The 26,732-nt window shown below is 38.9% G+C and overlaps 1 protein-coding gene across 6 annotated transcripts in view; it reads right to left on the bottom strand.

The window, feature by feature from the left end:
* The window catches only part of itsn1 (intersectin 1 (SH3 domain protein)), a 205,996-nt gene that overhangs the window by 80,990 nt on the left and 98,274 nt on the right, over positions 1 to 26,732 (bottom strand). For 4 of the 6 annotated variants that reach the window (XM_087992545.1, XM_043701257.2, XM_087992541.1 and 1 more), the window contains exons 13-20: positions 25,452 to 25,601; positions 25,229 to 25,369; positions 24,990 to 25,077; positions 16,902 to 17,041; positions 10,973 to 11,106; positions 4,549 to 4,757; positions 2,650 to 2,771; positions 31 to 45 (exon numbers count right to left, since the gene is read on the bottom strand). In XM_087992545.1, coding sequence (XP_087848671.1) covers positions 31 to 45; positions 2,650 to 2,771; positions 4,549 to 4,757; positions 10,973 to 11,106; positions 16,902 to 17,041; positions 24,990 to 25,077; positions 25,229 to 25,369; positions 25,452 to 25,601 — 999 coding nt within the window. The remainder of the gene's footprint in view (positions 1 to 30; positions 46 to 2,649; positions 2,772 to 4,548; positions 4,758 to 10,972; positions 11,107 to 16,901; positions 17,042 to 24,989; positions 25,078 to 25,228; positions 25,370 to 25,451; positions 25,602 to 26,732) is intronic. The other 2 variants (XM_087992543.1, XM_087992544.1) reach the window with 1 other exon arrangement.

The raw sequence follows: 26,732 nt of genomic DNA, 5'->3' as shown, positions 1-26,732 counted from the left end.
CACTCCCCAATAATTCTGCAACTGACTTACCCATTCCCCTTTAACCTCCAACATGAAAGCAAATGAGCAAAAAAGGGCAGTAAAACAAAAGTTACAAAATCTCATTAGCAATTCAAAGTAAAACAGGATTTTAAAATGCTTTCTTAAACAGTTAGAACTGGGCATTGGGGGATGCCCAGACCCTCAGATCCATTGCAGGACACGATTACTCTTTAAAATCTGACCCATGTTCTACCACATGGTGCATGGAAGGAAATCAAAAATTAAAACTCAGTGCAGATGGTACTATAACTGTATGGTTCTGGACGTGGGTTTGCTCGCTGAGCTGGAAGGTTCATTTCCAGACATTTCGTCACCTTACTAGGTAATATCTTCAGTGGGCCTCCAGGCGAAGCACTGTACATGATTCCTGCTTTCTATTTATATGTTTGCGTTTCTTTGGGTTGATGTCATTTCCTGTTCTTTTTCTCAGGGGGTGGTAGATGGGGTCTAACTCTATGTGTTTGTTCCGGTTCCTGTTGGAATGCCATGCTTCTAGGAATTCTCGTGCGTGTCTGTTTGGCTTGTCCTAAGATGGATGTGTTGTCCCAGTCGAAGTGGTGTCCTTCCTTATCTGTATGTAAGGATACTAGTGAGAGAGGGTCGCGTAGTTTTGTGGCTAGTTGGTGTTCATGTATCCTGATGGCTAGTTTTCTGCCTGTTTGTTCAATATAGTGTTTGTTACAGTCCTTACACAGTATTTTGTAAGTGACATTAGTTTTGCTTGTTGTCTGTATCAGGTCTTTCAAGTTCATTAGTTGCTGTTTTAGTGGGTTGGTGGGCTACCATGATGCCAAGGGGTCTGAGTAGTCTGGCAGTCATTTCCGAAATGTCTGATGTAGGGGAGACTGGCGAGGGTTTATGGATGCGTTTTGTCTTGCTTGTTTGGGGTTTGTTGCTGAGACATCGGTGGACTGTGTTCATTGGGTACCCATTCTTTTTTAATATACGGCCTAGGTGATTTTCCTCTGCTCTGCGAAGTTCCTTTGTGCTGCAGTGTGTGTTGGCTCATCGAAAGAATGTTCTGATGCAGCTTTGTTTGTGGATGTTGGGATGATTGCTTCCTAGATGTTACCTAGTAGGGTGACAAAACATCTGGAAATGAACCTTCCAGCTCAGCGAGCAAACCTACACCCAGAATCTCAACCTGAGTTACAAATTTTCTCAAAACTGTACGGTGTCACATAAAATTTGGAGGTGAACAGCACAGAAATAGTGATTACAAAAGATAATGTCAAGTGAAATTGCTGATAAGGAAAGTTAAATTTAATGCGGAATTTAAAATCAAAGGAAGTTTTTCATGGGAAGAGTGCTCAACACATTCAGTACATATTTTAGGTAGCACAGTCCAGAAACAACCATTGGAACCATCTAGCAATGGATGCTACAGTAGGATGAAGACAAATATAAAATCTGAAAAGACCCAAACTATTTTTTTCCCTTTTGATCTTCTGAGTTGTTTAATTTGTATCTTAATGCAAAATTTTCCAGTGCAGTGGCAAATCTTAATTTCAAATCAGTTTCTGTGACACAAATTCATACTTTCAAAAACAATGAGGATTAACATTCTGGTACATTTATAGCTTGAGCTACAAAGATTTACACAAATGAACAGCTCCAATTGCTATGAAATATATATTTTTTAAAAGTAATAGTCAAGAAGATTGGTGTAAACCTGATGACCATATTCCAGCTCCAGCTGTGAGATGCGAGCAGCTAAAGTATTAAATACTTCAGTATTCAAAGGTATCACTCTCAAAGTTCACCTTTTGTGTTGTAACCATTTCTAGACTATATAAGATTGTATAAATGCCTTACATCCAGTAGTGCCAAGAAATGTAGAGAGGAAAAGACGAGATTTGATGGTGAAGCTGGCAGGAATTTCAAAGAAGAAGAATTGAATCATGCAAGATGAAATTTTACTCAAAATAAGAAGGGCTTTTTGCCCCATCCTGTACATTATTTTAAGAATATAGTGAATAGGCAGAAAACTATTTGAAAAAAGGGCAAATTACATGCAGAAATGAACAGATGAAGAACCTTTCATCTTTTATCTGGTTACCGAAATTTTTCTTGCCTCAAGAAATGTTATGAATCAAAATGCATCTTCACATAACCTACTGCTGCAGGACTGAAACAATTTCAGTATTTACATAGGAAATGACTGTAGTAATGTTACAAAAATCTTTCTGACTGCTACTCAAACTGAAGACTTGTCATATTGTATGCAGTCACACAATGCACAAAATTGTAGCACACACTCTGAAATCATTGACAGAATTTTTTTTAAAAGATAGTTACAAATACTTAAGTCTTCAACTCTGGATGGAAAAATACACATTAAAGTTAAAAAAAATATAGATTGTTCAGCTCAGCTTCCCCATCTTAAAACCATTACGTATCACCAACTACAGAAAGTGCTACAGAAACTCAGCAGGTCTGGCAGCATCTATGGAAAGAAACCAGGTTAACACTGAGTCCAGTGACCCTTCTCCATCCCTGACTTTGAGGTTCTCCAGCACCTTCTGTCTTTGTTTCAGATTTACAGCTTCCACAGTTCTTTATTTATTATGTATCACAAACTGTTTCTCAAATAATAGGAAACCTTACCATTATAATATCTCCAGGATAAATAGTAACCTCATCATGGCTCCTAGCTTCAAATGGATACAATGCTCTATAATATACAACCTTAATACCATCTTGATCAGTAATTACAGGTGAAGGTTTTTCTATTGGAAGAGAAAAAGGGAATAATTAATTTTGCTATATCTTTTAAAATGTGATCTTCCTCCAAACTATAACTTCAAGCAAGATAGAATTGTTGTTACAGCATGCATACCTCAAAGATTCAAACATTTCATGTTACCTTCACTGGATGAACAATAACCACATCTGTAACACATTAGCCTAACCAATGCTGGAGTCCGACTGAAAGAATTCCAATTGTCAATAGGTTCTCTCAATTTTAGATGTGCACTTTTTCCTACTGTAATCCAATGCACTTCAAAATACCAAATCTGGAGTGTAAATTGATCCTACAGCAGAACCTAGCATGACAGTTCAAAAGAGAAAGCTGAAGAGTTTCCCAGCTTTTTTTAAACTAAAAAAAGTCCATGGGGCAGCTCTCATTGTTTTATTCTGGAATTGCTCATCATGGTTGCCTACATCCAGGCAATTTAGTTTACTCATTGTGGAACAGCTGGATTCACTGGATCAAATAGCATTCAGCTTGTAACCATGGGGACATTGTGGTGCAGTGGTAGTGTTCCTACCTCTGAGCCTGGAAATCTGGGTGCAAGTACCATCTGCTCCAGAGATGTACAATGTCAAGTCTGAAGAAACTGACTGAAAAAAATTATCTTCAGCTTGTACCCAGATGCCCCTCAAACTATACAACTGCAGTGACAGCATTAGCATGCCCTCAAATGTTGAAGATTATTCAGCTATGTTGTTCCTACTTAAAATAATAAATCCAATCTAGCCAATTCTCTGATAGGAATAATAAATAGTACCAAATAACATGTTCTTTGCAAAGCCTGCTTGAAGCTTATTTGGTAATCTGGATTGATTAGAGCAGAACTTGTCACAGGCTTAACCCACAAGAGTCATGTATGAAAGTTATGACAAAGTCCTAACTGGCTTCGGTGATATAACTTCAACATGTCAAGAAAATAAGAAACCCCACATTCAATTGGTAGTCTGCACAGACATAGCTGAAACAGGATGGTAGCAAACGTTATGACTGCTTTCTTAAACTTGCCGACGAGTTCATAGTTGCCATTTCCATCAGTGAGGAAGGTGCCCGAAACGTCGATTCTCCTGTTCCTTGGATGCTGCCTGACCTGCTGCGCTTTTCCAGCAACACATTTTCATTTCCATTAGTGACCCTTGCTTGACAGTATCAAGGACAGCACTGGGTAGGTTTATTGCTCTTGCTGTGACTTGTAAGCACTCACTATTCAGGCTTACACAAAACAAAAACGGTATGGGCAAGCATAAAGGATAGATTTGGTAATTATGGAAAACACAGGTTGTTTACTATCTTAGTTCTCCATCCATTTCTTATCTTTCATTCTATTCACTGATCACTAAATGTGAACAGTATTAAATTTGTCTTCAGTTAGTATTAACTTTTATGGCAAACTTAATTTAAAGCAATTTCCACCTTTACCTGTTCTTTCATGTTCACCTGTTATGTTTTTCACTGTTGGGGGAGGGGGTGGGTTGGCTGGACAGCAATGCAGAGCGATGCCAACAGCATGGATTCAATTCTCATAACAATTAAGATTACCATGAAGGACTCATCTTAACCTCTGCCCTCAACCTGAGGCATGGTGACCTTCCAGTTAAATTACCAGAGAGAATCGCCAATGAGAGAAAAGTGCTGTGGTTGAGTAGGTCTCGATGATTTTACCTTCAAAACTGATGGGTGACGTTTCTCCAGACTTGCCTCAATGACAGTGCAATTAACATTGTAAGGAAGGAAGGAAACAAATTTGAGGTTACCTGGTGGCTGCCATCCACTCCGAGACTGGTCCTTCACTGGCTCCAGGTGCTGTTGAAACATTCTGCTCAGTACTTCCTGCTTGCTTTTCTCCTTCTTTTGGGAGGTTTCTTCTGTTCTTCTACTTTGCTGTTCCTGGAGATTCTTTAGTCGCTCATCCTCATCCCTTTGTACTTGTTCCTGCCAAAGTTTATCACGTTCTTGAGCAGATCTAAAAACAAGTGTTTAATTTCATTCCTCAGGATTTGGCAAGAAATATTTCAAATAGAATTTGTAGTGGGATGGCTCTTACAGCACAAAGCAACAGTCAGAACCATAACATTTCTTGTACTAAAAAAACTTAACACCAAATATTATTCTGAAAAGAGCAAACTCATGCCAAAGCTGGCCTCATTTCTGATTCTTTTGGTAATTTTTATTTAGATATTCCTCCTTTTGAGACTTCTGAACAGGTCTGCACTGGTAACCTAAGTTATTGACCAGGACAAAATTCCCCTGTTCTACTTGCAAACAAATGTTCTTAACACCTGCCAACTAAAGACGACTTTCCGGTTTCACTTTCTATATTGCACTCTTAAATCGTTTCTTTCATGAAGTAAATGGTTGATTGTCCTATAAGGAGTTGAGTTTGCAGGACAAAATGAACTCCCTGCCCCCACTTCAACATGAAATTTGTCAAGAGATAGTATGTCTCAACTGCTTTCACAAAACATGATGCAAACAAACAAGAAATAGTCATTAAATTCACACGTGCGGGGATCGTTTCCTTTGGCTGCCCAGGAATGAATATTTCTGTTAAGTTGCTCCAGAAAAATAAATTACTGAAAAAGAATAAAAAGATGGATAACAGCCATCACAAAAAACACCATTACAAAACAACTCAGTATAAATACAGGAAGGCACAAACTTGAAAAATGTTTTTAAATTAACCTTTTGAAGCCATTTTAACTTGTAACAAAGAATGTGAACAATGCGAAGATGAAGAGGCATTCGGCATCTCAATTTCTGCACAAGTAAAATCATTGCTTCAAGTTTATTCTGTATGGTGACCCTCTAATTCAAAATAACTTGTCAACTAAAATTAAAGACAATTCTAAGATTAAACACAATTAATGAAATTATGAAGCATTTTGAGAAGGTCATAGTGTCAAACATTTTTCTGCTAGTTGGCTATTCAGCAGTAAGTATTATTTATTTAATTGGGCATAAGATAAAGAGAAGAAATTTCTTGACAGAGCATGAATTACTAAGTGGATACTTTACTGAGCGTTTGATTGCGATAGAGACCACAGTCTTTCATTAAAAAAAAGGAAAAGTGGATGAACATTTGAAGCAGAGCAAAATGCAGGCCAATAAGATAGTGGTGAATGGGATTTGTTTTGGATTATTCCAGGAAGCAATACCGGTTTTCACTTCATCATTTCTATTATTCTAGCATAGATTTCTCTGAACTTTAAAAACTATAATACTAGTCAACAGCTTCTGAAGAGTGACAACATTCACTTAAAAGCAGACGTTACTATTATATAGATACCTAAACCATCTATTGAAGTGCAGTCTCTCTCGCAAGAGAGCTATGATGTTAACTCTCCTCTGCGTGTTCCTCCCTGACTGCAGATTCCCTTTCTCTGAGCTTTTAACATTGCTGTCTGTTCGTGGTTTGCTAAGTATGAAAAAGGAAACATTAAAATAAAATAGTAACTGCATATAAAACCATAGAAATCTCAAACAGTAGCCCAGTTAAAATCAATTCTAATGAAAATATTTGACTACAACTTCCTTGAGGAAAAGTAGAGTGAGTCATCTAAACATCCTCAGTCTCAAGTTTGGTGCCTGGTTTGTGCTGAACTACCTGATCTCAGTTCGGGCAACAAATGGGCCATCAGATGGATTAAACAGTAATTGGGATTTAAAAAAAACTCAACCTCTCCTGAAAAGTCTGCGTGTACGATGTAAGGATCAGAAAAAAAAAAATCAAATTTTACTGAGAGCAACTCAAATAAACTTGCTGAATTCCTGGTCCAGGCTGGGTCACCTTGGCAGGGAACTGGATGTCTAAGCATCTTTTCTATAATTAGTTCCAAGATGGAAAAATCAGGGATAATATTTAGAACACGATTAGTAGGAGACGGATCAACCCTGGAAGATACCTTTTAACAGATCTGATCTCAACAACAACTCTCACCTTCCTGCCCATTCCCCAAAACCCTTTTAACCTGTTTCTAGTTAACTATGTCTCTTTCCCCTTCACATTTATTCAGTGCCCCAGCATCCTCCATGCTCTGGGGTGCTGTATTTTACAGATTTGTGCATCAATGAGGCAAGTGACTCCTCAACTATTTGTAATCTGTCACCCCTCAGCCTAAAACCTCTATTGTAGATTTCCTCACAAGTGGTACCATCTGCTCAATGTCTACTTTCTCAAACCCCTTCAGCGCTTTGATCTGACCTTCAATTAGATCTCTCATTCTCCTCAATTCTATTAAGTGTAGGCCTAAAGTTCTCAATCTCTCTTCATAAGAAACTTGTTCATCTCTGGAATTGGTATAGTGAACTTGTTCTGAACGGACTCCAACGCAATTACAACATTCAATTAAAAGATGACCAAAACTGTATGCAGGACTCCAGATGTTAGACTATAAGACCATAAGACATAGAAGTGGAAGTAAGGCCATTCGGCCCATCGAGTCCACTCCGCCATTCAATCATGGCTGATGGGCATTTCAACTCCACTTACCCGCATTCTCCCCGTAGCCCTTAATTCCTTGTGACATCAAGAATTTATCAATTTCTGCCTTGAAGACATTTAGCGTCCCAGCCTCCACTGCACTCTGTGGCAACGAATTCCACAGGCCCATCACTCTCTGGCTGAAGAAATGTCTCCGCATTTCTGTTCTGAATTTACCCCCTCTAATTCTAAGGCTGTGTTCATGGGTCCTCGTCTCCTCGCCTAACGGAAACAATTTCCTAGTGTCCACCCTTTCCAAGCCATGTATTATCTTGTAAGTTTCTATTAGATCTCCCCTTAATCTTCTAAACTCCAATGAATACAATCCCAGGATTCTCAGCCGTTCCTCGTATGTTAGACCTACCATTCTAGGGATCATCCCTGCGAATCTCCGCTGGACACGCTCCAGTGCCAATATGTCCTTCCTGAGGTGTGGGGACCAAAACTGGACACAGTACTCCAAATGGGGCCTAACCAGAGCTTTATAAAGTCTCAGTAGCACAACAGTGCTTTTATATTCCAACCCCCTTGAGATAATTGACAACATTGCATTCGCTTTCTTAATCACGGACTCAACCTGCATGTTTACCTTTAGAGAATCCTCAACTAGCACTCCCAGATCCCTCTGTACTTTGGCTTTACGAATTTTCTCACCATTTAGAAAGTAATCCATGCTTCTATTCTTTTTCCCAAAGTGCAAGACCTCACATTGAATTCCATCAACCATTTCCTGGACCACTCGTCCAAACTGTCTAGATCCTTCTACAGCCTCCCCGCTTCCTCAGTACTACCTGCCTGTCCACCTAACTTTGTATCGTCGGCAAACTTCGCTAGAATGCCCCCAGTCCCTTCATCCAGATCATTAAAATATAATGTGAACAGCTGCGGCCCTAATACTGAACCCTGCGGACACCGCTTGTCACCGGCTGACTTTCCAAAAAAGAACCTTTTATCCCAACTCTCTGCCTCCTGTCAGACAGCCAATCCTCAATCCATACCAGTAGCTCACCTCGAACACCATGGGCCCTCACCTTGCTCAGCAGCCTCCCATGTGGCAACTTATCAAAGGCCTTTTGGAAGTCTAGGTAGACCACATCCACTGGGTTTCCCCGGTCTAACCTACTTGTCACCTCTTCAAAGAACTCCAACAGGTTTGTCAGGCACGGCCTCCCCTTACTAAATCCATGTTGACTTGTTCTAATCCGACCCTGCTCTTCCAAGAATTTAGAAACCTCATCCTTAATGATGAATTCTAGAATTTTACCAACAACTGAGCTTAGGCTAATTGGCCTATAATTTTCCATCTTTTGCTTTGATCCTTTCTTGAACAAGGGGGTTACAACAGCGATCTTCCAATCATCTGGGACTTTCCCTGACTCCAGTGACTTTTGAAAGATCTCAACCAACGCCTCCGCTATTTCCTCAGCCACCTCCCTCAGAACTCTAGGATGTTACCCATCAGGGCCAGGAGATTTATCAATTTTAAGACCTTTTAGCTTTTCTAGCACTTTCTCTTTTGTAATGGCAACCATACTCAACTCAGCCTCCTGACTCCCTTTAATTGTTGGGATATTACTCATGTCTTCCACTGTGAAGACCTGAGTTATACCAATGCTTTGCACAATTGCAGCAACAGTTCTCTATTGTCATACACTATTCATTTGGCAATAAGTGCCAAAATTCCAATTGCACTCCATATTACCTGCACAGCTGCTTACTAACTTTGTGACTCATGAATGAGGACACCCATATCTCTCTGCACCAAAACATTTTGAAGTTCTGCCCATTTAAATAATAAATTGCCTCTTTATTCTTCCAACCAAATTGTATAACCTCTCACTTACTCATTAAACTGTCAAATTTTAATGCAGTCACCTAAACTGACCAAATCCATTTGTAAATTTCTTATGTTTTCATTACAACTTATCTTCCCATGCATTTAGTGTCATCTGCAAACTTGGTTGTAGTACTTCCTATCTCTCCACCAAAGTTATTATATAGATGCTACAGAGTTTGGGGCCCTCAAGGCTGTATCCTGTGACACCACACTAGTTACAGTTTGCCAACTAGAAAGGATGCTAATAAATCCTTTAACATGGTTCCGCATGGTAGACTAATTTGGCCACTGGGCCAGGAAGTAGCAGATAGAGTTTAATTTGGATAAATGAGACGTATTGCATTTGGGTCAAAACAAACAATGGGAGGACTTATGCAGTTAAAAATAGGGCCTGGGTAGTGTTGCAGAACTGAGACACCCAGGGATTCAGGTACATAATTCTTTAAAATTTGCTTCACAGGTAGACAAGGCGCTTAAGGCAGCATCTAGCACACTTGCCATCATGGTTCAGACCTTTGAGTATAGGAGTGGGATGTCATGTTGAGGTTGTACAGGACATTGGTGAGGCCTCTTCTAAAATACTATGTGCAGTTCTGCTAGCCAGTAATCAGAAGGATATTATTAAACTGGACAAGGTTCAGAAAACATTTACCAGGATGTTGCTGGGAATGGAGAGTTTGAGTTTTGAGCAGCGGCTGGGACCTTTTTCACTGGAGTGTAGGTGGTTTAGGGGTGACCTTATAGAAATTTATAAAGTCAAGAGGGGCATACATATGGTGAATAGCAAGGATCTAAAGGTGGGTGAGTTCAAAACTAGGGGCACATCTAAGCTGAGAGGAGAAAATTTTAAAAAGGACATAAGGGTTTTTTTTTGACCAAGTGGTTTGGGTATGGAATAAACTGCTAGACCAAGTGTGGATGCAGGTACAGTTACAACATTTAAAAGAAATTTGGATAAGTACATGGATAAGAAAGATTTGAAGGGATATGGGCCATTCGCAGGCAAGTGGGACAAGTTTAGTTTGGGAACATGGTGCGCGTGAACATGGTTGGACTAATGGGTCTGTTTCCACACTGTATGACTCTTATGATTCATCAGTCCCAACTCTCTTTTCTGTTCTATTCATGATGTTGTAAAACTTTCATAAACGACTGACATTTAAAACATGGGAAATAGGTTGCTCGGAAATCATGGATCACCAACTCAAGGTAATGCAACTGCTCTCCCAGATCAACCTTTTGATCCCTAGGATCAGCTTGGTGAACCTCCTTTATTGCTCTTCCAAGAACAATGTAGTGCCTCATCCAAATGTATACTGTTTCTAGGGAGTACACAATCACTATTTTATTTTCAGGCAGGGTGTGAGGGGGGGGCGGGGGGAGAAAAAGAGGACAAATACGGTGAAGGAGAGCTCAAGATCAAACCTGGATCACCTGCTGTGGATTATTTTTTGAAATAAAGGACAATTACAGCAGCTGCAGTTCTATTATTCCAACTGACTGCTGAATTCCAAATGACCCGTGATCATTTCTCTTATCTTTTCAAGAATGCACAACTTTTGGACATCTCCAAGACATGTGCAAATGCGTCATTACTTTAAGGGAGATGCAAGCCCCATATTCTTCATTGCAGGAGTGGCTTATGGGGAGCAGCTGGAAAATCACAAGTAAACAAAGATACAAACCTTTATCCTCACAACTGTAAACAAAAATGCATGAATAACCAGTGGCAAGAAAATTCAAGGACAGCAATGAATGAAGTAGCAGAGAAATCAGTTACTGATCTGGACAACAAGTATTCATTACTATGACCACAGAGAGGTGACATTTTTCAGCATAAAGTAACTTAAAATTCAAATACCTCTGGGCAGCTTCTTTCTCATGTTGCCTTTCAAGTTCTGCTGTCCTCCGCTCTTGCTCCTTTTGTTTTTGCCTTTCAAGTTCAGCTTCTTTCTGTTTCTGCAGTTGCTGTCTGCTATGAATTTCCCTCAGTTCCTGTAAGTGAACAAAGATGTACAGTATAAAGACTACATTTTTAACCAGCAGAAACACTGCCAAACCTTGGGACATTCAATTAGAAATATCAGAAACACCTGCCTAAAAAGAGCTAATGACTGACAAAATAAAATTAGGTCAAGACATCCTTTCTCAAACCTCTCACTTGCACTATTAAATTAACAGTCCACACATCAGATGGCATACACAGTACCACACCCAGTGGCACAAACAGAAATATTGCGAAAAAATAAAGTGTTAGTACAGCACACATGGATAAACTCCAAACTGTAAGAGAAAAACAATACTTATAATTAGAAGTCAACCTTCTAAACTAATGAAGGCAAGACCGCCTCCTAAAACTAAACTAACAGCAGATTACAAACGCATCAACTTGCACAACACACAAAATATTATTAATTAGAAATGGAATATGCCCATGATACAGGCACAGTAGACCAAACTATTTGCAACTATACCACTATCGGCAAAAGGATTTGTTTCCGACAGCCAAACCTGAATGATATTAATTACTGTCACAGCTGTGTGAATCACAATGGATTCACACCATCGTGAAAGGATTGAATCATGCAGTGGAAACTATATTTTAAAGCAGGCAAAAAGTGCCTTTTAAGGCAAATAAAGGATACGGGACTTTTTCAAGTTGTCGTTTAAGAATAATTCCATAAATTAGTGTACTAAATCCAGTGTTAAATGCATAAAAGCTATTTTTCTCAATGAAATACTGACTCCATGCAACAAGGATTGCAGATAGTGTAAAGCAAAGTGTCTGATTTTGAAACTGTGAAATATCATTCCAATCTTGGCCATAATCAAAAGATAGGCAACAAGGTAGCTGATAAGTAGATCAAGTGCAGTAGTTACTGAGCAGTACCATTACAGCAGGAACTTCTTTCAAGCTTAGAAAAAATGAGAGGGGCTGGGAAGAATGAAAGGAAGAAAATACCTAGTGAATAAAAAAAAAAGGAACAATAAAAGGATAAACGATCTTCTCATCCAGACAGCCATTATTTCTAGATTGTTTTCTTTCCCCCATTTTCGACATGCTCCCCAAAATTTATACAAAGTAAAAGCCTTTTCCCCCCTCCACAAAAATGGAAAATTTACAATTTCCAAGGAGCCAATCAACAGATTAAAGATGAACCCTGGTGAATGGCACCACAAAAATAACCATCTTTTCTGTTCTTAACTGCTACCTTAAAATTAACTGGGCAGATCGACAGCATTTGTTGGCTCATGTAGATGTTTTTAAGCCAAACATGTATCAGTCGAAAAAATGTGAGCTTCAGGATATCTTGTGGAGACACTGGTACAGCTTTAAGGCCCATAAAAGGTGAGAAACCTTAAAAATAATATTTCTAAATAAAAAGAGGGGAAAAGGAGTCTATGAACTACGCATGGACTCTCGATTCTTGCATAATGATGCAAGCTTTGAGAAATAAAACTATATTAGAACGTTAACTGGAACAAAAGAAAATATCTCTCTGAACTGATAGCAAAATATGGCAATTAAACAGCACTGTAAGCCAATAAATATATTCTGAAGAACTGAATCTTTCCTGCCCTGCAAAAGAAATGCCAGCTATGCTGGAAACACAAATAAAGTTTAGCTCAACTTCCCAAAACCCCTCATGTGGCCTTTCAAGCTCATTCTCAAAATTAGATAACCGAATTAACCACTTCTGATGAACATGTGAAGAAGTTCCAAAACATCTGAGTAGAGAAATATATTTTACATTTTTTATTATGTATAATTCTGCTATTTGCATTTGAGTAGCGCATACTGTCCTTACTGAATTCACTGTAATGACTTGGAAAATGCTGTTGGATAAAAGCATGGAAAGCAGCAAGATCTAGCAAGTCCAGATTAAAATAGTGATATGAGAAGATTATCCAGCCAAGGTGTTAAAGATGTCAACAGTCTAACTCAAAGTAAAAGAAGCAAATGGCACGTGCAAAGGAACAGTGGAACCACCTGATCTGATTCGCAGCTTAAAATGACCAACATCACTTAACCACAGTTGATGTATGTAGTTAATATTTTATTTATTTGAAGTCCATGTCTAAACTATGAAATTAGATACATTGAAAAATTAGTTCAGAAAGCCATCAAATCCTGTACACAAATCAATTCTAAACATTTAAAACTAGGCATTACTTGAATTGTGCATTTCTAAATAGAAGGTTCAGGCCAAAAATACAAACATATAAAAGCTGCTAAGAGTAAACTGATACATCAATAGTTCAAGAAATACTGAACAATCTGAAATTGTTGAAATACCAGTATTGGTCACTCACACTCTCAATTACTTAATTAAATAGGGTTTGCTGAATAAATTATGTGTTTCTAATTCATTGTCCTCATCACCCGAAGCTATTGACTCATGCACAAGTCCAGACAGTGATCATTTATTCAGCAGGCTACAAAACCATTAGCAAAAGTTCAGGTCTTATCTACTCTGCACTCCTATATTAACTTCCAGCAGAGGTCGCTAGACAGTAATCAAGAGCATACAACAGAGGTAATTACCACTCCATGAAGAACAATTTATTGTCCTAAAGTCAGATAACAGTGTTGTGACTACAAATTCAAGCAGGGTCCTTGGTACAGGAGTTGCCAGAAGTTCAAACTTACTAATAGGAAGCACACAAAGCACAACTGTGCAATCTCAAGAGCACGGGCGTTTTATATTTTGGCATTTACTGAAACAACTGTGAAATTTTGTCAATAGCGACAGTCACAATATTAGCAGCTTGCTCGGATTTTAACCTGGAGTGTTGAAAGTCAAAGTAAATATTCCAAGATAGGTAATCAAACACAGGACACTTCTTACTGGAAGTATACTCTTTCAAGTTTAATGCAAACCAGATAATGCTGGTGAAGACTAAAAGCAGAAGAGAGATTGTGGTTAGTTGAAGCATTTTAAGTTCCATATCAACTTTATTCAAAACTAATTACAATACTTAAAATTTGTCAACTTACTTGTCCCTAAATTCAATTCCTATAAAATGATGGTCATTCTTCAAAACTACGTAAATTGAAGATAAAATCTCTATTGCATATTTTACATGGGAGACCTCCCTACCCTGTCCATTTCACTTGGTCAACACAATTACACCATAATTACCAGCACATTCAAAGCTTGATCTCTAGTCTATTCAGCATTAGCTGATCACACAGGAGACTGTGATAAGTGCAATGCAATTTTCATTCAGACCTTTAAATTAGCAAATCATTTTTGTACAGACAGTTAACAACAATGGGGCAAACCTTTCATCAATGGCATGCACTTTGTTTTTGGCTGGGGATAAAATATAGCGTTCTAGTCTGTGAATCAGAAAGTTTAAGCCCCACACCAAACATGTGAATATAACTTAAACTGAAAAAAAGAGAGATCAGCGGATGCTAGAAAATCTCAGCAAGTCTGGTAGCACCTGTGGAGAGAAATCAGAGTGAATGTTTCAGGTTCAGTGACCCTTCTTCAGAACGCAAAATAAGAAAAAAAGCATCTGCATCTGAAACATTAACTCTGCTTTCTCTCCACAGATGCTGTCAGACCTGCTGACTTTCTCCAGCAATTTCTGTAATTGCTGTTGAAGTACTACTGTGTTCATGTTGCTGCACTTTGCTATATTAAAATTGTAGCTACACTTCAAAAGAATTTAATTGCCTGGAAAACATTTGGATCGCTGTGGTCATAAATACACAACAAATGATGTGAGCTTGACCACCCAACCTTCCACTTTTGCCCAGCTACTGTTTTGACTTACAAATGAACAATTAACGACACGCAGCAAGAAACCAGACAGTGGGTGGTGCTTATGGAAATATGCCTCAGCATGATTCCACGAATTTAGGAATGGGGGTGCCTCGATTAGTACTCAGGTGTAAAAATCATTGAATGAATTCAATGTCTAACTCATCTGTTCAAATTAAGTACTGTATTAAGTTACACCATTACAGTTAGCAATGTTAATACTCCGAACTCCCAAATGGTTTCTGACACCTTGAATAGGGCTTTCCTGAATAACACGACTGAACCAAGTTTGGAATACTATTTAGTCACAATTCTGAAAGGGATATTTATAATATGTAAAGATCAGGTTAATAATTTGCATTTTAGCTGTTTGGAACATCTCTACTAGGTTCAATCCACATCAAAAATGAATGACAAGTTCTACCTTGGAACAATAATTGTGCTGTAAACAATTTAAACAGGAACTTTGCTACATAGTTATAGTATTTACAGTCACAGTTTCTTTAAGTGAAATTAAACTTAGACAAACATATCTTTGGCAGCATGTTCGTAATACCTGAAAACAGTTTGGATGAAATTCTTACAAGTTCTGACATTTGCTCAAGGATTCTTACTCAAATTACAAATTTTGGCATGACTTTAAGAGTGACATTTCTGGTAGGAAATTGCAGGCTTGTATGTACCAAGCACATGACACATGGAAGCAATGTTTGCACTTCCATTTAGAAATGCATTTCAAAAGCTGTGCAGAAGCGCATGTAGGCAAAGAAACCTTTAAAAAGAAGTCTAAGTGGTTCACGCTGCACAGGAGGAAGCCCAGGCACTGCAGCAAAACATCGTCCACAGCCACAGACTGGAAGAAAGAAATGCTCAGATTTAACAAAGGAAAAGCACCTAAAGCAACTAAGACAGACTTTAACAAGAAAACATGAGAACTATACTGTTAGACATTTAATCGAAAGCAAATAGCACAATACAGCATTAAATCCTATATAAAAAGTATTCCAAAAGTGGCCCTTTCTCAAATTACACATTTCTTAAAATGCTACTTAACATAAACATGCTTTACATTTTAAAATAGCTTGTTAAGTGTCAGTCTTGTTAGATATTGTTGGATAGAGGCCATTTGGCAGTTATGAACATACTTTCAATTATAAACCATCCAAGCCTTTCACAAAAAATAGTGCCGAGATCTAATTTTAGAAAGCTAACCATAACAAGCAGGCTTTTCGCCATCGTCAAACCATTGGATAGTCTTACACATCACAAAAGTACAAGTTAAGGTCAGATGGCAAAAGAGAGGCAATGATAACATTGTCTTTCCACAAAGTTAACACAATTCAATTGATGAACAAGTTATCTAATTTTAATTTGAATGCACTTCTCAAAATAAGCTAATTTAATTTATATTTATTACTTAAATAAATCTAAAAACAAATGTGCAGAGTCACAAAGAGAAGGCAGGGCAGGAGCACCAGGTGAATCTTTCCTTCAGAGAGCGAGCACAGACAACAGATTGAATGATCTCCTTCTGTGCTATAAATATTTACGATAGTAGTCTTCCATCAGAGTGACACATTCGAATGAATATGATTGAAACCAAGAAATACACAGCAAGAATGCTAGTTGCAGCAGTCAAGGTGAACATGCTTAGAAGAAATTAAACTGCCAGAAACGAAGTGGAGAAGTGTATAATTGGAAGACATTTGTTGAAAAATTATTCATTCAAGCAAATTCAAACACTGAGGAGTCAACAGCTTGTATATTCTTGTCCCAGGCACACTACGAATATAAATGTAATTTACCAATTAAAGTTCCTGTGATGTATAAAAGATGATGACAATAAAGAGGTATTAGTCTTTGCACCCAGCTTAATTCCAAACATGTATGCTGAAACTGACCTAAGTATGGAATCTGAGAACAGAGACTGGAATTTATGGAGGCTTTTGACACTGTGCCTGTTCAACTTTTAACATAGAACACAGCAAGAAGAATTAAATAAATGCTCAGCATTACCTTTAACTGATTATTGAAGACATCTATCTCCTGGAGTTTCGCCCTTGTTTCTTTCTCAACTTCATCGAGTTGATCACGAAGATGTTGTCTAGTCAACTCTTTGTTTTCCAAAGACTTATTAACAGTAAGAATAGTGTCCCCTATTAATGAAAAAAAATACTGTTCTGCAAGTTGACAGTTTGGAAGAGGAAATGCTGCATTTAAAATACACTGAGTTGTTACTAATGTGCACTTAAATAATCTGTCACAACAGTCATAAGCATTCAAGAAACTTACATAGTCACAACAAAACAGAAATTTAATTACAAAACTTGACAAACAGCAGAGTAAGATAAAAGTTCTTGAGTTTTTTTACATATTAACATATTGTTACTGCCATACTTCTTGGTTGCATTTTAGATTACAATTTCATAGTTTCTAGAGTTTAGCATCACCAGTCACTCCCAGTTGACGATCACCTGCACCCAATAATTTACTGCATGCCTTCCTTCTCAATATCCAGGCAAAAACACAGGCATAGTAATTTCAAAATGAACTCTAAGAAAATACCATGCACTGCCTCTCTAATTAGTTTCTCTCTCCAAAATAGTCAAACAGATCCTTTTACAAAATTAAGTCGGTGTTCGGAGCACCGCTTACATTATGAAAGATAAATTTAACAGAAACATTCATGTTTTGCGAGTATACAAAGAGATAGTGCATACTTCCTCTAATCCAAAAAGAACAGTCACTGCACAGTGAATCCATTACATTCACGTTGGCTCTTTATAGGACTACCTCACCGAGTTCCACTTCTCCAACCTCAACCCTATAGCCCTGTAATTTCTCTTGGCTCAGATAATTATTCAAGTCTATTTGAAAATTTTGATGGAATCTGCCTTCATTATACGCTCAGTCAGTGCCTTCCAGTTCCTTATCATTTGCAATGTAAGATTTGCCCTCATGTTGCCCTTGCTTCTTTTGGTGATCACTTAAAATTGATGTCCTCTGCTACTCAACCCTTTAACAGCACCAACCACTAGTGAATTTTGAGACGATTTGTAGCTCAAGTTGAGGCTCTGGATGTAAATTTGCTCACTGAACGTTTTCAGATGTTTCGTTACCATACGAGGTAACATTATCAGTGAGCCTCCGGATGAGGTGGTATGGCCTGCTTTCTATTTATGTGTTTAGGTTTCCTTGGGTTGGTGATGCCATTTCCTGTGGTGATGTTACCACTAGCCAAAAGAACAGCAGAGCAAAACAGCCGCAGAATGCTTAGAGAAATGATTAATGATGCCCACAACAGACTCCGTAAATCGAACTGGGAAATTTCGCGTCAAAAAACTCTAATGGCTCATGCAACAGATCATGAATGGACAGACACAGTACAACAAGCCATAGACATTAGACAGCAACAAACACAAAGTGAAAAAGCTAAACCTCAAGAAAAAAAAGAGACAAACTTACAAAATAACAACACAAACAACACAGAAGCATGGATGAAAAAAAAACTTACTGACCGACCCACAACAGGCACTGAAAAAGCAGTTTTAGTAAGAGGATGAAATTACAACTTCCAGGATGCAGAGAAGAAAGATTTCTTAGCAGCATTAGAAACAACACTGAAAGACAACAAACTTACAGAAGAAATCCAGCAAACCATCAGACAGTTGCACCAACATTAAGCAGGAAAAAGGAAGGGAACACAAAATACTCAAGAAAGGAAAGCACTAGAAGGACTAAAAAAAAAGAAAAATTTTGTTGTCCTACCTGCAGACAAAGGACACTTGACAGTCATTTTAAATCAAAGAGATTACACTGAGAAAGCGAACACACTGCTTGCAAATATCAACACTTACCAACCCCACAACCAAATCACAGCCCTACTCAAAAAACTTCAGATATCTGGAGAAATGAATGAGACCGACTTCTAAAAAATGAAGGGAAAAAGTGAGGTCTGCAGATGCTGGAGATCAGAGATGGAAATGTGTTGCTGGAAAAGCGCAGCAGGTCAGGCAGTATCTAGGGAACAGGAGAATCGACGTTTCGGGCATTAGCCCTTCTTCAGCCCTCCTGAAGAAGGGCTAATGCCCGAAACGTCGATTCTCCTGTTCCCTAGATGCTGCCTGACCTGCTGCGCTTTTCCAGCAACACATTTCCATCTCTAAAAAATGAAACCAGGTACACATCAGACTTCCACAGATTATCCAAAATTCACAAACCAGGAGCCCCCCCTCAGACCCATAGTCTCGCTACCTGGAACACCAAGCTTAGATTGGCCAAATAGCTAGATTAAAACACTTTGTAGAAGACTAACGCCACTCCATCCACTCCACCCAAGAAGTCTTGAAGACACCAAGATAGAAGAGGATGAAACAATGGCCTCCTTTGATGCAACTGCCCTATTACATTCATCAGCATGGTCAAGGAAACACTGACTACACGAGTAGAAGAACCAAAGACACTTACACCAAACACCAACTTCATCAGCAAGGACAGCATCATCAAGCTAGTGGACCTATGCCTGACCATCCACTTCACCTTCAACAACAAAACCTACAGACAAACCAAGAGAATACCCATGGGATCTCCGATATCAGGATTCTCAGTAGAAGCAGTAATGCAGACATTCGAACAAACAGCTCTGCCAACTATCTAACCCAAACTTTGATCCGCTACATGGAGACACCTTTGTCATCACTAAACAAAACAAATTAGAGGAAACTTTCAAGACCATCAATAGTACTCTTATTGGCATAAAATTCACTAAAGCAGAGGAAAACAACAACAAACTACCATTTCTAAATTACGCAGTAGAATGAACAGCCAATGGGGAATTTCAAACCAACGTCTCCAGGAAAATAACACATATTGATCAAATATTGAACTACAGAAGCAATCATACCAACACCCACAAACGGAGCTGCATTAAAACATTATTTCAACGAGCCACCACACACACTGCAGCACAGAGGAACTACAAAGAGCGGAAGAAAATCACCTATACAGTGTATTCATAAAGAACAGATACCCAACGAATACAGTACTCCGATTTCTCAGCAACAAACCCAAACAAGCAGACAAAACGCATCCAGAAACCCCTGCCACTCTCCCCTACATCAAAGGCATCTCGGAAATTACTGCCAGACGACTCAGATCCCTTGGCATCAAGGTAGCTCACAAACCCACCAACACACTAAAACAGCAGCTAATGAATTTGAAAGACCTGACACAAACAAGCAAAACTAACGTAATTTACAAAATACCTTGCAAGAACTATAACAAACAAATTGGAACAAACAGGCAGAAAACTTAGCCACCAGGATACACGAACTTCAAACAGCCAAAATATGACATGACCCACTATCACTAGTATCCTTACATACAGTTGGGAAAGGAACCACTTCGACTGGGACAACACACCCATCCTAAGACAAGCCAAACAGACACACACACAAGAATTCCAAGAAGGATGGCATTCCAACCAGAACTTTTATCAACAAACACATTGACTTGGATCCCATTTACTTCTCCCTGACAAAAACAGGAAATGACATCACCAACCCAAGGAAACCTAAACACAAATAGAAAATTGAGCATTATAGCAGCCCTTCATCAGAGACTCACTGACGATGTTACCTAGTATGGTGATGAAACGTCTGAAAACGAACCTTCCAGTTCAGCGAGCAAACTTCCATCCAGCATAAACCACTTGATTCCCCTCTGCACTGTTTCTACTGCTCATTATTTTGAAGACTTGCATCAAGTTGGCCCTTAAATATTTTTTCGATCTTCCATACAGCACAATTCCTTCATCCCGAAAATCAAATCATTCTTGATAATCTTTTCTGCATCCTCTCTAATACCTTCCCAAAACAAGATGCCCAGAACTGGATACAGTAGTCCAGTTGAAACTGAACCTAAATTTTATATGGGAATACCATAATGCCCTTGATAGGCCCTCAATTAATAAGCTACATGGAATGTTGGGCTTTATAACCAGTTTCTCAACTTGCCCTGCTCACATGATTTGCTCACATATGTATCCCCCAGTCTTGGTGTGCTACATTCCATCCCCTTCAGATATGAACCCTTAATCTTATATTGCTTCTCTTATTCTTCCTACCAAAAAGTGAATCACTTCAAATTCTCTGCGCTACATGTTGCATCATTTTTCCCATCCATCTACATTCCTCATTAGGCTGAATATGCTCATATTTTGTGCTATTCACAAGCATGCAAAGAAATCAGAACTGCATTTATCTCAGCTATTCCCTGCTTTTACTCTTTTGGCTATCTCGTACTTTGCGACAATTAATTAAGGAATACATTAGTGGCTTCACAAAGGTAGATGAGGAAATCCAAAATCAAGTGTCAGGAAGGTCTTCTGCCATACAACAGGTTCCAGTTTTTTTGTATTCAACAGAGCTTCTAAAAGTGAACCAGCTAATTGCTTGGAGAAAAAAAAGCAGAGACAAGGGGGGATAAAGGCTAGATGGTAGAATTAACTGAATTCAATAGTGTGAATGGCTTCCTTCTGTGCAGTAACTGCAGCTATCAAATGTTTTAGAACAGATGGTCATTTATCAATAATGAATGAATCCAACTGTTGACAATGTACCAAAATGACAGTCACTGAACACAATCACCCAAGTCAATTGATACCTGACAGTTACTATTGTCCTGAGTCTTTTCAATTTATCATGAAGAATAATTCTGTTGTCATTTCATCTGGAACAAAATGTAATCATTTTCCTTCAAGAACTACTCACTTAATAATTGAACCCCTTTAATACAGAAGTTTTTGAATTGTCCTTGATACATGGAATAATGGAAAACCAGCATTTAGTACCCATTATTTATTAAGGATCAGTTATATTCTGTACTGAAGTGACTGGGTATGAGTACCAAGTTCTATAGGACTACTTGCATACCTAACAGTAAAAACAACATGCAATAGACAAGATTGCACAATCCCAATCAATTCACAGCCTTGCAGCCCTGCCACATCCAAACATGGATAGTGGTGCATAATTAAACAACTAACTGGTAGAGGGGGCTCTACATCTAACTCCATCTTCAATGATGTGGGGTTCCAGTGCCATCAGGGCAAAACGCAAGGCCGAAGCATTTGCAAACAACTTCAGCCACAAGTGCCAAGTAGCTGATCCATCTCCAATGCCTCTGGATGTCGCAAGTGTCTCAAATTTTATTTGATTCATTCCTGTGATATCAATGAATTATTGAAGGCAATGAATAATGCAACAATCCTGACAACATCCAATCATGGTTACTGCAGGCACAGAACTATTGAAAAGTTACAGCACATTAAGAGACTATCCAGGCCCTCACATTTTCTAGATGAATAAATGAGCTGGTTCCTCAAACCCCACTTTCCAGCAACTGCTCTTTAGGCTTTGGAGGTTACAGTGTTTCAGTTGCAGATTCAGGTTCCATTCAAATGAGTTGAGGGTTTCCAACTCCACCAGCAAACTGGACAGTGAACTCCAGACATCACAAGTTTCTGCGAAAAGTTTGATTCTTGTCACTTCTAATCCTTTATTTTAACTCAATAGCCCCGATAAATTACCTCTCCTACTAGGCAAAACAAGTTTCCCTGCCCACTCTATTCAAGCTTCTGATGGTTTAATGATCTCAAGTTCCCAAAACAAATTCAAAGTCAACAAGGCACAAATCAGGAGTTTGATGGAATACTCACCACTTGCATGAGTGAATGAAACTGCAAGTACACTCAAGAAGCTTCACACCATCCAGGACAAAAAAGTCCATTCGACTAGCATCTTACTACCTTCAACCTTCCCGGACTGATACACACTGGCAAGTACGTAAGATCGACAAGCTGCACTGCAGAAACTCACCAAACCTCCTGCAACAATACACCCCAAACCTGCAACACCTCCCACCTAGAAGGCCAAGGGTCACAGATGCATGGGAGCATCACCATCGGAGAATTCACCTCCAAATCTCTCATCCCAACTTGGAACTATCCTTCACAGTAACTTGAATCCTGGAATACCATTCCTAACAGCACTGCACCAATACCACATGGACTGCAGTAGTTCAAACAGCAAGCTCAACAATATCTTCAAGGGCAATAAATTCTGGCTCAGTCAGCAACATCTACATGCCATGAATCAAAATAAATACTGACACAAGTTAAATAAATTACATATCATGAAAAACTGCGATAGTATCACAAGGCGTTAAACATAAACACCAAAGTGCTGGAAACACACACATTGTGCACCACTTCACTGAAAAATAAATAGTGCAATTTTCACATAGTTTGCACAGATCAGACAGAATGTATGAGAGAATTAGAAAGCAAGTAAATTCACTTGGTCTACCAAAGTTTTAGGTAATCAAAGAAAAATCTATAGCTATAATTTGGAAGAATAACAATGCTGAATTGTACTTGACTGGAAATATTATTGACGGAGCTACTAAAGATGTCACCCAGGTCCTTTGTTGCTAGGACTTAAAAAAATTGATATTTTATGGAATAATTGGCTTCAGTGGAGAAAGCGAGGACTGAATATGTTGGAGAGTCAGAACCAAAAGGGGTGACACTGGAAAAGCACAGATCAGGTAGCATCCAAGGAGGAGAGTCAATGTTTCAGGCATAAGCCCTTCATCAAGCAATAACTTGCAGCACTGATGGAAGGTCATCAACATAAAACATAAACTGGAAACTCAGGGACACAATTTAAGAAATGGCCTCCCCATTTAGGATGGAGGAGATGTGACAGGTTTTCTTCCTCTCTCCAAGGCTATTCAATCTTGGAAATTATTTCTCAGAGATGAGTGGCAGCACAGACATTGAAAATTTTGAATTCAAAAAGGTAGATAAGAGTTAACGAACAAGGGAATCAAAATCATAAGGAGTAAGGGGCGAGTTTGAGGGCACAATTAGATCAGTTGCGATCCTAAATGTTAGACGAGGCCGAATACCTTACTCCTGCTTCTAGTTCATATGTTCATGCCTCATTATTCATTGAGGAACTTGGTGGCCAATGAGCAGAGCAATTGGTGAAATTTAAATTCAATTAGAATCTAAGCCTAGCTCTCGATATGGTGACTATGGAACTGTTGAACTTCATCTAGTTAAATCACACCCTTTAGAGAAGAAAACCTGTCATTCTTACCTAGTTGGGCATACAAAGTGATGTGGAGGTGCCGGTGTTGGACTGGGGTTGACAAGCTCAGAAATCACGCAACACCATGTTATCGACCAAGAGGTTTATTTGAAATCATAGTCTTTAGGAGCGCTGTTCCTTTGGCAGGTGAAATGCTTCACCTGACAAAGAAACAGCGCTCCAAAAGCTGTTGGACTATAATCTGGTGTCATGTGGATTCTGACCTTGGCCTACAAATGACCAGTCAATGTGGCTAACTCTTAACTGTCTTTTCAAAAGTTACTCAGCCCAAGAGCATTTGAAGAGAGACAAATGCTGGCCTGCCAGTGACACACGTACCCCATGAAAAAATGAAGGGAAAAAAACAGATATTTACACCGAGTTGAATATTCCCAGAATTTTCTTGTTTTATTATAGAGTTCTAGCATTCCACTTTGGGTTTTAGTTGATTGCTGGTTTTAGGTAAATTTGGTAATGACAAAAAAAAAGCACTGATAGCAAGGACAACAACAAACAAATTCGCAGAATGACCAACCCAGCAGTCAAATAGTGAAATTTGTCTATTTCTGAGAAACAAAAAAAAGTGATTGAGAAACAGAGCAGGTCTGTTTTTCTCAACAGATGCTGTCAGACTTAAGGTTATAAGTTCAGTAAACTTCTGTCAGAATTGAAAATACTTCTCTCAGCAAATGCTGTCAGACCTGCCATGTTTTTCTCACACTTCTTTTGTTTCAGATTTTCAGCAACTGCAGTTGTGTTTGTTTATTCTAATTCCAAGAAAGCCTGGTGTCCTAGCAAGAACAATATTGCAAATACTCTAAGATTGTTCCTGTGCTGTCATACCTGGTTCAATTTCTGATGCGTTACTGATTTACACAATCCAAAACCCATTCTGATGCATACAAATACACTTTCAGAAAGCTGAAAATGATTCAGAAACAATCCTTACTATGTAGACTGTTCTGCTGGACCTGCTTCAGTTTATCATTGAGAGACTGCTTCTCAGGAATCAGTCGACTGAGCATCTGTTGAAATTCCTACAGGTCAGAAGAAAAGAAAATTTATCACATTCAAATGCATCATATTTTTGCAGTTTGGCATCAAGCAAATGACCAGGTTTATGGAGGATCTTGTATTCCAAGAAATATATGTTGATAACTCAAATTTTCACATCAACTAAAAACTAACCTGCAACTGTTGCTGTAGATGTGTGATTTCTGAAATTCGTAACTCCCGTGTTTGATTTGTATGCTCAATCTCGTGCCTTTGAGTGGAGAGACGAAATCGGATGTCTTGAAGCTTGCCTTCCAACTGATTCTTTTTATCATTCTAACAGACAAAAACAAAGTCTGTCAAATCAATACAGCCTTACCCCAAAATAAATGTTGTGACAGCAAATCTATGAACTCACAAGGGCTTCAAGTTCAAACTCTAAAGTCTTTTTCCTTGCTTTCAAGGCTACAATATCTTCTTGCTCTTTGTTGCGTTGGTTCAAGAGTTCCTGCCGACGATTCCTCTCCCATTCAAGCTGGCGCTGCCTTTCAAGTTCACGTTTTGCAGCCTGTCATCAAACGAGAATATTGTGGGTTATATATAATGTGGCAAATATCATAGACCCCTGAACCTGCTCTCAAAGGCACGACAAGAGATGCAGAGATCACACACTTATCCTGTGACGTCAGGATATCTTCTAGTGCCACGAAAGTAACACATTATCACGGTTGATGAGTGAGTTTAGATTAATGGCATTATGAAACACTTCCTGCTTGAATATACATATCTAAATGCAACCAGAACAAGAAATGACCCATTTATAAATCAGCCCTAAATGCCATTTTTCTTCTTAACTCAGCAGCAACTCATGCCCCAGGTTACAGAAGTTATTTTATTTTTATAAATTCACTTGTGGGACATGGCATCATTGGCTGGGTCAGCATTTATTCCTTGTCCTGATACATCCACAAACAAAGCTGCATCAGAACTTTACTCCAACACTCCACCACACACTGCAGCACAGAGGAACTATGCAGAGCAGAGGAAAATCACCTATACAGAGTATTCAAAAAGAATGGGAACCCAATGAACACAGTCCGCAGAGTTCTCAGCAACAAACTCAAACAAGCAGACAAAACACGTCCAGAAACTCTAGCCACTCTCCCCCACATCGAAGACATCTCGGAAATGACTGCTAGACGACTCAGACCCCTTGGTATCTTGGGAGCGCACAAAACCTATCAACACACTGAAACAGCAGCTAATGACCTTGAAAGACCCGATACAGACAAGCAAAACTAATGTCATTTTCAAAAGACCGTGCAAGGACTTTCACAAACACTACATTGGACAAACAGGCAGAAAACTAGCCAACAGGATACACGAACATCAACTAGCCACAAAAGGACATGACCCTCTCTCACTCGTATCCTCACATACAGATGAGGAAGGACACCACTTCGACTGGGACAACACATCCATCCTAGGACAAGCCAAACAAGCCAAACATGCACGAGAATTCCTAGAAGCATGGCATTCTAACTGGAACTCTATCATCATGCACATGAAGTTAGACCCCATCTCCCAACCCCTGAGAAAAAGAACAGGAAATACCATCACCACAGGAAATGACATCACCTTCCCAAATAAATCCAAACATATAAACAGAAAGCAGGAATCATCAGTGCTTCTTCCAGAG

Source organism: Chiloscyllium plagiosum, unplaced genomic scaffold (genome assembly GCF_037043375.1).
Source record: "Chiloscyllium plagiosum isolate Xiang-an unplaced genomic scaffold, Cpla_swu_hap1 HiC_scaffold_12, whole genome shotgun sequence".
Taxonomy (NCBI): Eukaryota; Metazoa; Chordata; class Chondrichthyes; order Orectolobiformes; family Hemiscylliidae; genus Chiloscyllium; species Chiloscyllium plagiosum.
The sequence above is the reverse complement of the archived record's forward strand: the minus strand, read 5'-3'. Positions and strand labels throughout refer to the sequence as shown.